This window comes from Peromyscus californicus, unplaced genomic scaffold (assembly GCF_007827085.1).
Source record: "Peromyscus californicus insignis strain IS unplaced genomic scaffold, ASM782708v3 Scaffold_15__1_contigs__length_86483966, whole genome shotgun sequence".
Classification (NCBI taxonomy): domain Eukaryota; kingdom Metazoa; phylum Chordata; class Mammalia; order Rodentia; family Cricetidae; genus Peromyscus; species Peromyscus californicus.
The window spans coordinates 66537950-66553303 of NW_026294447.1; the positions used below are offsets into that span (position 1 = coordinate 66537950).

Here is a 15354-nt window from a genome sequence, read left to right on the forward strand (position 1 = left end):
CCTCCTTACCTCGGGGGAAGCCGAGAGCCGCCCGGCGTCTGCGACACTGAACACCAGGCTGGCAGGCCCTGTGCTCTCCAGAAAGTCCCCGAGGACTTGCCGGTGGTCCTCGCTCTCCAGGTACTGGGTCCACGTCTCCTCCCGGAACGCCAGCGCCTGTCGCAGGCGGCCGCCCAGGAAGCGCACCCGAGGGTCGAGGGCGAAGCGCTGCGCTCTCCGTGCGGCCGCCGCCTCCTCGTCTTCCTCGTCCTCCAGCTCCGAGGGGCTGAGACGCAGCGCAGTCCCTTCCTCCTGGGCTGCCATCTCGTACCTGCGAGGGGGGTCCCGGCGAGGATTCTCAGAGTCGACCACCACGGGGACGCCCACTGTCCTCCGAGACCCCCGAGGGGCGCCCGCTGCAGCGCGCGCACGCGGTGTTAGACTCGCTGGAGAAGTAGTGGCCAGGACTGCATCGCGTCCGGTTGCCCGGGAGATAGCGGCCCCGCCCCAGCCCAGGAGAGAGGGCGGAGCGAGAGTCTCGGGCCACCCGGCACATCCCCAGCAGAAGCAAGGAAATTAAGCCAAGTAATCCGGGATTTCTCTGCCTTTGCCTCCTGGGCATCTTGAGGGATCCCAGGGTTAGCTGCTCTCGATTCAGTAGTACTGTCTTGAGCAGATGTTCCTGCTAAATTCACTACCCCGGTTAGTTCATCTAACCCCTAGAAAGTGGCGGCGGGGCGGGGATGGGAGGGTGGGGGTGGGAGGAGGGGGCTAAAAAGCTCAATGTTTAACAATGAGCGAGGTATGCCCCGAAGTAGTTAGCAAGAAATGCTGGAACTAGGGTTCGCTGCCAGCTTTGAATCCTCTTGTGTACTTTGTCCCTGTAAAACAAAAACAAAAACAACCCCCCCCCCACCTCTCCATTTAACTGCCCTAGTTGTCAAAGTTCAAGATCTAGACATCCCAAGTCCTGATTCCCATCTTCAGACTCTGAAAGAGACTGCAAAACACTCTTTTTAAAGGCCAAATGCCCCTAAGATCTCTAACACTTAGCGCAGTGGTGAGGGGAGGCTCAGAGACGGAACGCTGGCAGAGCAAGCCTGAGGCCTGGCTTCCATCCCCACCGCCCAGAAATCTTGTTTTTCCCGGATTTTCTCATTAGTAAAGTAGTAAGAATGGTGAAGGGGAGGGGATCTTTGAATTAAACAGTTTTCACGCATTCCTTTTTATTATTCATTTTAAAAATAAACATTTCAGCCCACTCCCCAATCCCTTCCACAGGAGCTGCCAAAGGAGTTTTGTCCTTGATAATGCATGTATGTTTATAGGAAGACTGGAACATTCTTTTTGTTTTCTCTTGGGGATATTGCCTCTCATAGCCATCTATAAGCTTTTCTGGTTATACTATCAAATTCTTTAAATATGTTCAACATGACATCATAAGGATATCACAAGCACCATCAAGCCTGCCTTGTGGTCTGTGGTGTCTTTTGCAAGTGTCCAGCTGCTTGGTGTAGGAGACTAACAGTGAGTTTATATTCTCTCGGCCTTACATCCCAGGTTTGCATACTCTGGTAGGTTCCAGAGAGACCAGACTTCTTTAAATAACAGTTCAATTAAATTGAGGAGATGGCTTACTGAGTCAGGGCACTAGCTACCCAAACTGTATCCCTAGAACTCACATAGAAGTTCAATTTGGTGGTGTTTAGCTGAAATACAGCACTTGAGATGGGAGGCTGACACAGGAGAACCACCTGGAATCTCACAGGCTAACCAGCCTGCAGTACACCGACCAGCAGCTGAAATAAGAGCCACCTGCTTCGACAAGGTGAGAGGTAAGATCAGCTCCCCAAAGTTGTTCTCTGACCTGTGTCATGTGCCTGCCATACACATCATACACACACAATCACTTAATAAATTTATTAAAACTGAGGGAGACCTGCTCCCACTTTTTCTCCCAGGCTACTTTTGAGGAGGGAGAAGTGGGAAATATTTAGATAGAAATATAGATGGAGAGGGAGAGAGAGAGAGACAGACAGACAGACAGACAGACAGAAACATACTCTATCCTCAAGAGGGCCTGGGTCAAAACCTACCAGCCCCTTCTGTCACTACTAAAGGGCTTTTAAAGGAATGCCAAGGCGTGGAGGAAAAGATCTCTCCCCACCACAGCCAAGTGCAGACCATCCCAAACACCTGGTAACCACACACGTGGTCAAGCCATCCCCTAATGTGGTCCTGCTGTGAAAAGCAAGCTCAGATCTCACTAGGAAACTTTTTTTTGGCTCCCACATAAAACAAAAACAAACAAACAAAAAAATTAAATTGTAAGTTAATAAACTACTCTCAATTGAGGCAGGAAATTTTTTGAACAAAAATTACTAATATTAAAGTAAGATTTTCAAGTACTTAAAATCTAACAAAATATCGAGTGAATATGTAGCAAAGAAATCAGCTCAGCAGTGAGGCGATCGGACAGTGAAGTTGCTTGCATTGGAGGGAGTCTTCCAGGCTTGGTGCTGTGTTCACGAAGAACCAATTTTAACTTGTCATTGGGTTTTTTGTTTGTTTGTTTTTAACAGTAGAATAGTTTTTTTTTCCAGAAAGCATTTACATCTGTAATTAACAAATATCTGATGTTGCTCAAATTGCTAAATGGTCTTTTAATTTTAAAAAATGGAGCCAGATATTAGGGTAAATGCTGAAAGATCAGAGAGACAAAGGAACAAGCCACTGCCACGACTCACCTCGCTAACTCCACGAATCCTCTGTTTGAAAGCATCTGAGTCCTCAGCCTAAAGGGGTCTAGCCAAAAAGGGCTCCTCAGCCAAAAAAGACCAGCTGAAAAGGCTCTCAGCCGAAAAGCCTCTAACTGAAAGGGTTTTAGTTCCTGTCTCCTCACGAATTATATACATATCTTTCTCCACTCAGCCATATTACTTCCTTCCTAGTGCTGGGATTAAAGGCATGTGTGCATCCCAGATACTGGTAGCAGAGGCATGAGATCTCAAGTGTTGGGATTAAAAGTGTGTGCCACCACTGCCCGACTCTGTTTCTCTCCTAGATTGACTCCAACTCATGTAATCCAGGGTGGCTTTGAACTCACAGAGATCCAGATGGATCTCTGCCTCCTTAGTGCTAGGATTAAAGGTGTGTGTCACCACTGCCTGGCTCTATGTTTAATCTAGTGGCTTGTTATGTTCTCTGAATCTTTAGGCAAATTTTATTAGGGTACACAATATATCACCACATTTACAATTAAAAATACAATATCACAGAGTTTGTGTCTTTAATTGGTAGTAGATATTAAGAAATGCATTCCCATAGATAATTTATATCTGAGTAATAAATTCATCACATAGAAAGGCATGCTTTTTCTCAATATTGTATCAAGTATGATTTAAAAGTACCAACCAAGTGCCATGCTAATTTCACCTGGTTTTTCAAAAAAATTTTATCAAACACCCACTGGGTGACTGTCCCTGCTCTGGGTGCTGAGTACAGCAGCATGTCAGCACACTAAGCTCTTGTCCTCACAACACTGGTTTAAGGAAGACTTAATCTGGCTGGATTGAGGCTGTTCTGACTGGGTTTGCCTTCCATTTGTATCAGGTGCCAGGTGTGTGACCTGAGCAACCGCGTACCTTCTGGGTCCCTCAGTTCCCTCACCGGAAACAGGAAAACTAATTAACTTATCAGCAAGCACTTCCTCACTGGCCTTCCCGTGAGAAGCACTCACTTTAATATTCATTGAAAGCTTTTCGGCCATGGGGCTTGCTTCAATTATGGGATGTGAGCAGATGTTATATTTTTGGTTGAGAGCCTAGCCTTTAACGGCTGAGCCATCTCTCCAACTCAGGATGTGAGCAGATGTAACACAGGCTCCAGAAGGCGTTATATGGTGACGCTTGTCCTCTAGTGCCTCTGCGGTTGTCATGGGGAGAACATTCTCAGCTAGCCTGATGGGCTTTCCCACTGCTGTCAGCCTCTTCTCTCAGTAAGTTCCCCTCCAACTTCCATGTCTTTTTTTTTTTTAATTAGTGTTGTTTGCATGGGCGTGCTGGAAGGTTATTTACTCCAGTAAGGACAACTTAGCAGAGACAGTCCACTAAAAACCATGACACGACTCCCCCGCTCCAACAACCATTAGCCATCTCTCGGTCCTCAGGGAGGGATGGAGCACATAAGCCCCTCTCTTATCCATGATGGACTGTTGATGGGCCTAGACTTATGCAAGTCTTGTGTAGGTCACCACTACTGCTCTGAATGTATGGTACAACAGCCATGCCATGTCCAGCAGACAGCATTTTGTAGCACTCCTTCCCTTCCTACCTCTCCTAACATAACATTCTTTCAGCTCCATTCTACACAGCGTTTCCTGAGCCTGAGGTTGGAGGTTGGGGGTTGACATTGATGTCTTGTTTAGGGCTGAGCTCTCAACAGCTGTAGTGGAACTTGTTCGTTGGGACCATTGGCTCCCCAGTAACGACATGGAGACTTATTACCAATTACAAAGGATGGGCTGATTGCTTAGGCTTGTTTCTAAAAGCTCTTATAACTTAAATTAACCCATATCTTTTCATCTACATTCTCGTGTATGGCTCAGTCACCTTTACTCTGTACTGCCCATACTGTTTCCTCCACGTCTCCTGGCATCTGCACCCTTCTTCTTCCCAGCATCCTCTGTGCCTGGAAATCTAGCTTAGCTATTGGATGTTCAGCTTTTTATTAAACCAATCAGAGCAACACATCTTCACAGTGTACAAAAAGATTATTCCACAACAAACAGTCATCCGTTCTTAGCACTCTAACCAGTTACAAATGTCTACTGTTGTCCACTGCAAACAGAAGCTTCTCTGATCTAGGCTGTCTAACTATGGGTATGAATAAATATTTAGAAAGTAATTTAATAACTGTCCACTTAGCAAAACAACAGTAGTAGACTCCCCTTCATGGGCTTCTGACCAGGTTTACAATATCAGGCTTAAAATCACTGCTGTGGAACAGCCCTTGGACCCAATCAGAAAGCAGTGGGTTATCTTCATAACAGTCACGCCACAGTTACACCGGTGGGCACATCTCACCTGGCAGATTAGTAATGTGGCTCACAGAATTCATAGGTGGGTAAGACCATCAATAACTTTTCTCCCCCAGTGGCCTTCATAACACCTTCCAGCACCATGAAAAACTAGTCACCAGGGGGAATCATCCACTCAACATCAGCTTGATTTACTCATGTCCTACAACAAAAGTTCTTGGGATCTTCAGCAATAATGTCTTGTCAGGTAGTTTCAGTGAACAACCAACATTCCATCCACCAGTTCCACCCACCCCTACTTTCCTATCACCAGGATTCTACTACTTTCCCTTAAGGTCTCTGACCCTCCCTGCCTCACTGGCCCTTCTTTATTTAGAGTGTCTATTTTTTAAATATTTTTATTTATATTCTAAATTAAGTTTTCATTATCTAGAGTATCTATTAAGCACACAAATCTAAAAATTCAAGGTTAGGATCTACTCACTGGTCGAAAATGTGTTGAATAATCTCCAAGAGTGTGTGCATGTCCTGGGCTTTCCTTGTTGACTTACAGACTTCTATGCTATGAATAGATAGATTACTTCAATTTTTTCATATTTCTTAGACTTGCTTTGTGTCCTAACATATTATCTACTTTAGAAAAAGTTCTATATGCTGCTTAGAAGAATGTAATTCTGTAGTATCTGGATGGAATGTTCTGTAGATGTCTGTTAAGTTCATTTGATAGACCTTAATGTTCATTTAATATAGATATTTCTCTCTGGATTTTGAGGATGTTTTTGTTGTTTTGTTTTGTCTTTTGGGGGGTTTTGTTTGTTTTTTGGTTGGTATGTACTTGTCACTTGGTGAGTGGTGTATTGAAGTCACATACTATTGTTGTGCTTGGTTTGATATATGACTTTAGATCTTGTAGTATTGTTTTATGATACTGGATGGTTCCTATTGTTTGGTCCAACCTACTAATCTGTGTTACTTTGAGGAATTAAGACCATTGATATTCAGAGTAACTATTGAAAGGTGTGAATTGATTCCCGTCATTTTGTTGATTTTGTGGTGTTTGGTTCTTCCCTCTTCCTCTCTTGCTTGAGAATCGTTCTAACGTGGTTTATTCTTTTTATTCCTGGCCTTGTGGGTGGATTTGCCTTGCTCTTCAATCCAGGTAATCCCTTCTAGTACAAGTATGTTCTGTAGAGCTGGCCATAAATTCCTTTAGCTTGTTTGTCTACGGGAAGTTTTTGTTTCTCCTTCAATTATGATACATAGCTTTGCTGGGTAGGTCTTTGCTTCATTCTAGTCTGGGTTGGCCACTGCTCTCTTCCTGAACTTGAAACACATCCTTCTGGGCTTTAAGTTTCAGTTCACAGGTCTACTTTCTTTCTAATGTGGCTGCCTTTAAATGTTCCACAAGGAACTCTTAACTCTTTCAACCAAGACAAGAGAACCACACCTTCCGTGTTCGTGGCCTTCAGCGATGCAGTCTTTGGATGTTAGTTCACCTGAGCAGGAAAGCCCTTTTGGGGCAGTATTATGGCCTATCACTAGCCACCAACAATTGGTGGGAATACTTCAATACTGCCTGGCTGGGGTGAGGGATGGGGGTGGGAATTACTGCACAAAGGCAATGACTTGGGAATCATAACTACATGGAGATTCTACCTCACTTCAGTCAGCAGAGCCAGCATCAAGAAAACAAAGGTTAGCCAGGTGGTGACGGTGCACGCCTTTAATCCCAGCACTCAGAAGGCAGAGGCAGGAGAATCTCTGTGAGTTTGAGGCCAGCCTGGTCTACAGAGCTAGTTCCAGAACAGCCATGGCTACACAGATAAATCCTGTCTTGAAAAACTGTCGTTCCCTCCCCTAAAAAAGGAAAAGAAAGAAAAAAGAAAACATTGGTGGAGAGATTGCAGTGGACCTGAGTTTGGTTCCCAGAACCGGCATCCGGTGGCTCACAGTTACTTGAAACTCTAGCTCCAGGGGTTGTGGCCTCTGTGGAACCTGCATGCACATTGTACACATACAAACAAGTAGGCACACACACATAAATAAAAATAAATGTTTTTTAATGTTTGTAGGATGGTGCTGGGATGGGAAAGGATACAGATATACAAACATCCCCTTATACACTGTTGGTGGGAAAGTATATGGGAGCAGTCACTATAGAAATAAAAAAATCTAATCTAAAACTATGTCAGGGGTGGTGTTACACCAGTGTGATCTCAGCACTAAAGAGGTGGAGACAATAGGATCGGGGTTAAAGGTAAGCCTCATTTATATAACAAGTTTGAGGCCAGTTTAGGCTACATGAAAGTCTGACTCAAAAAAAATCAAACACCACCACTATAAACACACACACACACACACACACACAAAAAAAAAAAAAATCCATGTATACATGCGTACATTCATACACTACATACACACACAGAAAAGAAAGATAATCAGACATAAGATAGATGAGGTTTTATACCTCGTTTTGAAATTAAAGTTTCAATATAAATTCATATTGTACTTTATCTTTTAAAGATTATTGCTTAGCTTTACTTTCTGCAAAGGGTTTAAAATTAGAAATAAGTGGAGTGTTGACATGATAATTACTTAAAATACGAGAGTGGGAGGAAGCTGCAAACACTTTCAGGAAGTTGTTGATACCCTAACAAGGCTTGTTTGTACAAATGGTCGGAATGCTGTTGAGGAGGCAGTGGTGAGGATGTCAGGAAAGTGAGGGAAATCTCTCTAAGAACTTAGGAGGGGCCTAGAGACATAGCTCAGCAGGTAAGGGTTCTTACTGCTCTGTCAGAGGACTGGAGTTCTGTTCCCAGCACCTACATCAGGTTGGCTCAGCACTGCCTGTAACTCCAGATCCAGAGGACCGAAAACCCTCTTCTGGTCTCTGTGAGTACTATGTGAGAGTGTGTGCACACACATACCCACACCCCCCACCACACACACACCATGCACACACACATATATACACACACACCATGCACTCACATACCATGCATAAACACACACACACACACACACACACACACACACACACACACACACACTAATGGGGGATTTATTAAGGCAACTCCACATAGTTAAAAGGGAGGTTTATTTTGCAGTAACTTACAACAAGTAAAGGGATAGGTTACAGGATCTGGGAGAGGTGAGGTGCAGTCCAGCTGGGTTCTCTGGAGAACTCTGCTTGGTCTACATCCAGTGTCCAGGATCCAGGAACCAAGAGAGCTGGCACATCCGGATCCTGGGTCTTAAGGGCTCCCATCTCGGCCCCGCCTCAGGGGCCAGTCATAGGTAGGCATGACAGTTACCCGAAGCTTCACTGGGGGGTAGTACTTCCAGGTCACACCTGGAACAGCTACCCACTACAACACACACACACACACACACACACACACACACACACACACACACAGCATGCACAAACACATACACACCACATATATACATACACACTACACATATACACCACACATACACACACACACATACACCACCACACACATACACCACACACATACACACACACACAATGCACAAACACATACACACCACACATATACACATATACACACATACAGGATACACACACACACACCACACAAACAGGCAAACAGAAACACTGCTGGAGACCAGAAGGAAATATGCAACAAAATAACCAACAGAACCAGAATCTGGTATGACAGAGGTGTCAGGACACTCAGCAGGGAAACTTGAATAATTATGAGTAATTGTTAAAGTTTCTGATGGAAAAGATCAGAAAGTAATTTGATCTAAGCGATAGGACTATTTTTAAAAGCTTCACGGAAACGTTAAAACAGAACACACACACACACACACACACACACACACACACACACACACACACTGTATAAAGAGTATCTATGACAAGATCATAAGTTTCAACAGAGTTAGTGCACTTGATAACAGCTCAACAGAAACTCCCCGAAATGAAGCAGGAGGAGAAAAAGATGAAGAGAAAGGCCTTCAAGCCTCAAGCTGCAGAACGATGTCAGACTCAGAGTCAGAATTGGAATCCTGGACAGAGAAGAGAGAATTAATGAGAAGAAATGTTTTTAAAATAACAGCTGAGGTATTCTTCTGAAATTAACAAACATCAAACCACAGATTAAAAAAAAAATCGCTGAGGACACCAAGCAGGGAAGGAAGACACCAAACAAAACATGACCAAGTGACAAAACCCCATGTAGGCTTGTCCCACTAAATTGCTGAAAATAAAAGACACAGAGAACACCTCGGAACAACCAGAGGCGAAGGTCAAAAAGTGGAAAAAGAGTTGTGACAGACTTCTCTATGCCAGAAGAGAATGGGGCACATCATTAAAGGGCTGGAAGGAAAGAATAAATAATAATGCAAGCTTTCTTGTGCAATAGTTAAGGTTCTCCAGAGAAACAGAACTGGTTGAATGAGTATATATTTACAAGAGGATTTATTAGATTGACTTACAAAATCCAGGCTGGGTATCCAACGGCTGTGCACTAGAAAGGTTAAGAACCTGGTAGCTTCCCAGTCCATGAGGCTGAAGACTCAGCAGTCTGGATCTGGCACTAAAAGCCTGGAGGACTCCTGGAGAGGTGCTTGTCTTCAGTGCATGTTGGAAAACCACAGAAGTTAGGTTCTTGTGTCTGCAAAGGACAGCAGCAGCAGCAGCAGCAGCAGCAGCAGCATTAAGACAAATACACTCACCAGTGTGAGAAGCAATGATCCTCACTTCATAAAGAGGATACTGGAGACTCGGAGTAGTGAAGGTGAGCAGTTCATTCACAACCTCTCGAAGTCCAGAATCAGCCTAGAGAAAGGGCAGAACAGCTGGTATGCTGAGCTGGTTCTACAAGGTAATGTTCACAGTCCCTGGGCAAGAACAATTCCTGCCTTCTCCCCACTTCCATGTAGGATGGTACTCCAATTTCCCCATCCTCTGAGGCTCAAGAGCCCCGTCTCTTGTCTGATACTGTCTGTAACTTTTCCACCCTAAAATAAACTAAAAAGTGCCTGGGCAAGCAAGTGCTAACTGCTAGCTAGGGAAGACAAGGGTCTAGGGAGACAGGTCTTCCCCTGCTTACCTGTGAGCCATTAATGATTTCTGAACACACCTCATATTGAAAATGGACAATGATGATTTCTTACACTGGCAATAAACAAAGGCAGACAAACAGCACTACTCTTTCCTCAGACCACTTAAATCCTCCAGAAAGCCACCCTCGGGGAGGAGTCCTCCCCGCTTCAGTTAGCTCTTTCTGGAAATGCCCTCACAGATCCATGTGGAGGTACATTTTTTTTTAAATGTGGTTCTAGATCCAATTGAGTTGACAATAAAGATTGATCATTACAAGCCATACTTGTCAACTTGACTTCAACCACATCTCTTTGTCGTGATTAATTTCCAGATGAAGACAATAATGACACTAACAAGATCATAATCCACTTAACATGGTGTAACTATCGCCCACACAACCAAACTGCACTATTCTTCCCCAATGATAGATGACAAAGTCCTTGAGGAACACAGTGCTGATTAGTTTTTTGTGACACAAGCTGGGAAGAGGGAACATTAACTGAGGAGCTGACGCCACGGGTAGCCTACCGGCAAGTCTGTGGGGTATTTTCTTGATTAATGATTGATGGAGGCTGGGGCAGTTCACCATGGGTGGTGCCACTTTGGGCAGGTGGTCCTGAGAGAGATGGAAGAGGTGGCTGAATGTGAGTCTGGACAATAAACCAGAAGGCATTGTTCCTCCGTGTCCTCTGCTTCAGTTCCTGCCTTGAGTTCCTGCCCTGACTTCTCTTTATAATGGACTGTAATAAAGCCTGTCCTCCTCAGGCTGCTTTTGGTCATGGTGTTTATCACAGCCATAGGAAGCAAACTAGAACAGACGGTTAGCCTTTTAACATCCCATAACTTTTATCTGATAAGATAGCTTTAAAAACACTGAACTGTTGGTATTATCTCAGTGTTATATTACCTGGTAGAAATCATGGATATCTGCTTCCCATATGTGTATATATGCGCAAACATTCTTTTCTCTAGACATACATAACAAGTATATTTAGAAGTATTAGGAAGTTGCTCTGTTGAGACTCATTCACCAAGACATCCTAACTTCATGCTTTACAGCCCACATTTAATTAAAATTCAGAGAAAAATGAAAATAAAAAAAACCACTGATACTTGATTTCCATCCTGGTTTTTATTTGTTTTTCACCTGCAATCATATACTTGGATATATTTTTATTCCACGAGAAAAAGTATCTAACATTCTGAACTTCCAATGATGTGAAGAAGAGGGAAATTTTTTTTGAAATTGAAATGTTTTCACTGATAGTGGATTCTTAAGAATGCCTTCCTTTGGGTCTGGAGAGATGGCTCAGCTTAGAACACTTGTTGCTCTAGCAGAAGACCCTGGTTAGATTCCCAGCACCTGCATGATGGTTCACAACCATCTTTAACTCTAGTTCCAAGGCACAAGGCACACACATGGTGCACAGATACATGCTGGTATAACACTCAAACACATATAAAAATGAATTTTAAAAAAAGAATAAAATGTGTTCTCCTTGTATGCGGCATGTTCATTGGATATCTTTTGACACAACTGTTACATGTTTGATATGGATAACACACAAGTTGTTGTCTTCAAAATGGTCAACCAGAAATGCCTCATTTGCCTCCTACAAAGCTCCTATAATGGCATCTGGAAGCTCAGAAGTGTTTTGAAGTACTAAGCAGTTTCTTGCACCAGTCACTAGAAGGGGAGTATCTTAGTCAGTGTTCTATTGCTGTGAAGAGATATTATGACCACAGCAACTGTCATAAAAATATTTAATTGGGGCTTGCTTACAGTTTCAGAGGTTTAATCCATTATCATCATGGCAGAGAACATGGTGGCACACAGGTAGACATGGTGTTGGAAAAGTAGGCTGAGAGTTCTACAGCCAGATCCATGGGCAGCAGGAAGAGAGAAACACTGGGATTGGAGAGGGCTTTTGAAACCTCAAAGCCCTCCCCCAGTGATACACTTCCTCCAACAAAGCCATACCTACTCCAACAAGGCCACACCTCTAATTCTTCTCAAGTAGTGCTATTCCCTAATGACTAAGCATTCAAACACATGAGTTTGTGGGGCCATTCTTATTCAAAACACAGGGAGTTTGCTGATCTGAAGTTCAGTGGACTTCTGATAACATCTAATATCACCCATGCCAAAGTACCAGGCCTGCCTGTAACCATGAGATTTCTCCACCCCTCCAGTAGAAAGTACATTCTTAGAAGTGGTATTTGTATCAAGTTGTTTCTCCATGCTTTACCACCAGGACTTTTGCTAGCTATGGTGGTTTGAATAAGAATGGCCCTACAGACTCATGTGTTTGAATGCTTGGTCCATAAAGAGTGACACTATCAGAAGGTATAGTCTTGTTGGAGTAGGGGTGGCCTTGTTGGAGGAATTGTGCCACTATGGGAGTGGGCTTTGAGGTCATGTAGGCTCAAGCTATGCCCAATGTGGTACACAGTCTCCTACTGCCAGTGGATCAAGATGTAGAACTCTCAGTTCCTTCCCTAGCACCATGTCTGCCTGCATGGTGCCATGTCCTTCCATGATGATAAAGGACTAAACCTTTGAAACTGTAAGCCAGCCCTAATTAAATATTTTCCTTTATAAGAGTTGCTGTGATTATGGTGACTTTTCACAGCAATAGAAACCTTAACTAAGACAGAAGTTGGTACCAGGGCCTGGGGTATTGCTGTGATAGGCCTGACCATGTTCTTAGGACTGTGGATTAGAAAAGCAGTTGAATGCTTTAAGTGGGGCTCAATGGACTATCCTAGTAGGAAAATGGAAGACAGTGGTGCTGGGGGTGATTTGAACTGTCAGGGACCAGCTCAAAAGATGTCAGAGGACAAGAATGTTAGTATGTGGCTTAGAGATCACTCCTCCATGGCCCCAGCTTCCATTTCTCCTCTAGGTTTCCACCTTGAGTTCCCACCCTGAGTTCCTTCCATCAGTAATGGAGTGTGACCTGAGATTGTAAGATAAAAACTACCCCCCATCTGAGTTGCTTTTGGTCATGGTGTTTATCACAGCAATAGAAACCCTAAGACAAGCAACCTCTTCATGCATGTTACTTATGCCTTCAGCTATTCTCTATTTGAGAGGCAGTGGAAAGTGAAACCTTGACAACAAGCCAAGTTACCATGTGACCTGAGCTGCCCAATCACTAGTTTGGATATTATCTGGCCCACCAAGCCATAAGGTTGGATGTGCAGAGTTGCAATCCATCATCAATTATAAAAAGAAGTTTCTGTCCTGCCAGCAACTCCCAAATATCTGGCAGCTGCTTCCCAAATTACCACACAGAGGCTTATATTAATTATAAATGCTTGGCTGGTAGCTCAGGCTTATTAGTAACTAGCTCTCACACTTAAATTAACCCATAATTCTTATCTATGTTTAGCCACATGGCTTTGTAACTTCTCTCAGGATGACATTCTCATCTTGCTTCCTCTGGGTCTGGCTGGCAACTTCTGATTCTGTCCTCCCTCTTCCCAGCATTTTTAGTTTGGTTACCCTGCCTATATTTACTGCCTGGCTACTGGCCAATCAGCATTTTATTACACCAATTTGAGTGACAAATCTTTACAGTGTACAAGGGGATTATTCCACAGCAGTCAATGGAAGTGGTACACACACGATCATGCCAACATGGCCACTTGCATAGTTCTTTAGGTACTTCACATCATGGATTATCAGTCTTCTCCATACTACCTGGAGAGTCTTCAGTAACTGTAACTTTAGCCAAACTGGAAAGTTAAGATACTACCAAGTCCACTAGAGAAACTCACCCTCACAATTCAGTTTCTCCATAACTACTACTGGCACCATAATATTATTTAGGGTTCTGTAAAGGAACAGAACCAGTAGAATGAATAAATATTACAAAGGGGGATTTCTTAGATTGGCTTTTATGATAAGGGCTGGGTATTCCAACGATGTTGCCTGCATGCTGGAGAGGCTGAGAACCCAGGAGCTGCTCAGTCCACGAGGCTCCATTTCTCAGCAGCCCCAACTGGCAGTGCAGGCCTGGAGGATTCCTGGAGAGATGGTGCCCTTCAGCTCACATTGGGAGGCCAGAGACTAGGTGCTGATGTCAGTGAAGGACAGTGGCAGCAACAGCACGCAGGACGGATGCACTTCAGGGAGAAGTGGAAGAGACAGGCAAGCAGTGCTGCTTCCCTTCAGATTTCTTTATAGCTGCGATGCTGCAAGAAGGTGCCACCTGCTCTGGGTGAGAGTCTCTGCCCTCAGGCAGTCCTTCCTGGAAATGCCCCCACAGACCCACCCAGAGGCAAGTCTTGTTTATATAGGATCCAATCAAGTTGACAATCAAGTTTTCACAGTCAGATAAACACAAACAGAATTCACCATCAGTAGACCTGTACTACAAGGAGGCAGAATACAACAGAGAAGGACTGGGGAGCTGGCTGTTCATGTTCTTGGTCTGCTGAATAAGTGAAACTTATTTCTTTTTTAAAAACTGTGTAATGGGCTCTATTTTAAAACAGCTTGGTCGATCTGTCTTGTAATGAATACAGATAAGGAATGATGTTTTTTGTTTGTTTGTTTTGTTCTTTAAGGAAAAGAATGACACAGTTTCACTAAGACTTGAAAAGGATGACCGGACAATCAAAACAAGCACAAGCCTGCAATTCCAGCACTTGGGATGTTGAAGCAGGAGGATCACACATTAGAGGGTAGCGGAGACACAAAGTGAGATGGTCTCTCAGAATCAAATCCATCAGTCAATCCCTTCAGCAGCAAGCAAGTGGTAGGTTGGAAGTAGAAGTGGTGAGGAGTTATGGAAAAATAAGAAGATTAGATAGGTTTTGAAGTGAAGGCAATAGGGCTACGGATATAGCTGAGTGGTAGATCTGTAGCCTAACATACACATGGTCCTGGGTTCAACCCTGTATTAGTCAGGGTTCTCTAGAGTCACTGAATATATAGAACGAATCTCTTTCATTCTCTCTCATATATGTGTGTGTGTGTGTGTGTGTGTGTGTGTGTGTATGTATATATATTATTGAATAAATTCCCATATATATAATTCTCTATATATGATACACATATATGAGATATATATATATATATATATATATATATATATATATATATATATAAAGAGAGAGAGAGAGAGAGAGAGAGAGAATCATATATATGGGAATTTATTGAAATGACTTACAGGCTACAGTCCAACAATGGCTAGCTGTGAATGGAAAGTCCAAGAATCTAGTAGTTTCTCATCCCACAAGGCTGGGT

The 15354-nt window shown here is 43.5% G+C and overlaps 1 protein-coding gene across 3 annotated transcripts in view; it reads right to left on the reverse strand.

The window, feature by feature from the left end:
* Dnah11 (dynein axonemal heavy chain 11) overlaps positions 1 to 417 on the reverse strand; it is a 318597-nt gene extending 318180 nt beyond the window's left edge. For all 3 annotated transcript variants that reach the window (XR_008218451.1, XM_052739195.1, XM_052739194.1), the window contains exon 1: positions 10 to 417. Coding sequence is in view for 2 of the 3 variants with exons in the window: in XM_052739195.1 (XP_052595155.1) it covers positions 10 to 303 (294 nt within the window). In the remaining variant the exon portion in view is untranslated. The remainder of the gene's footprint in view (positions 1 to 9) is intronic.
* Between the last annotated feature and the right edge of the window lie 14937 nt (positions 418 to 15354).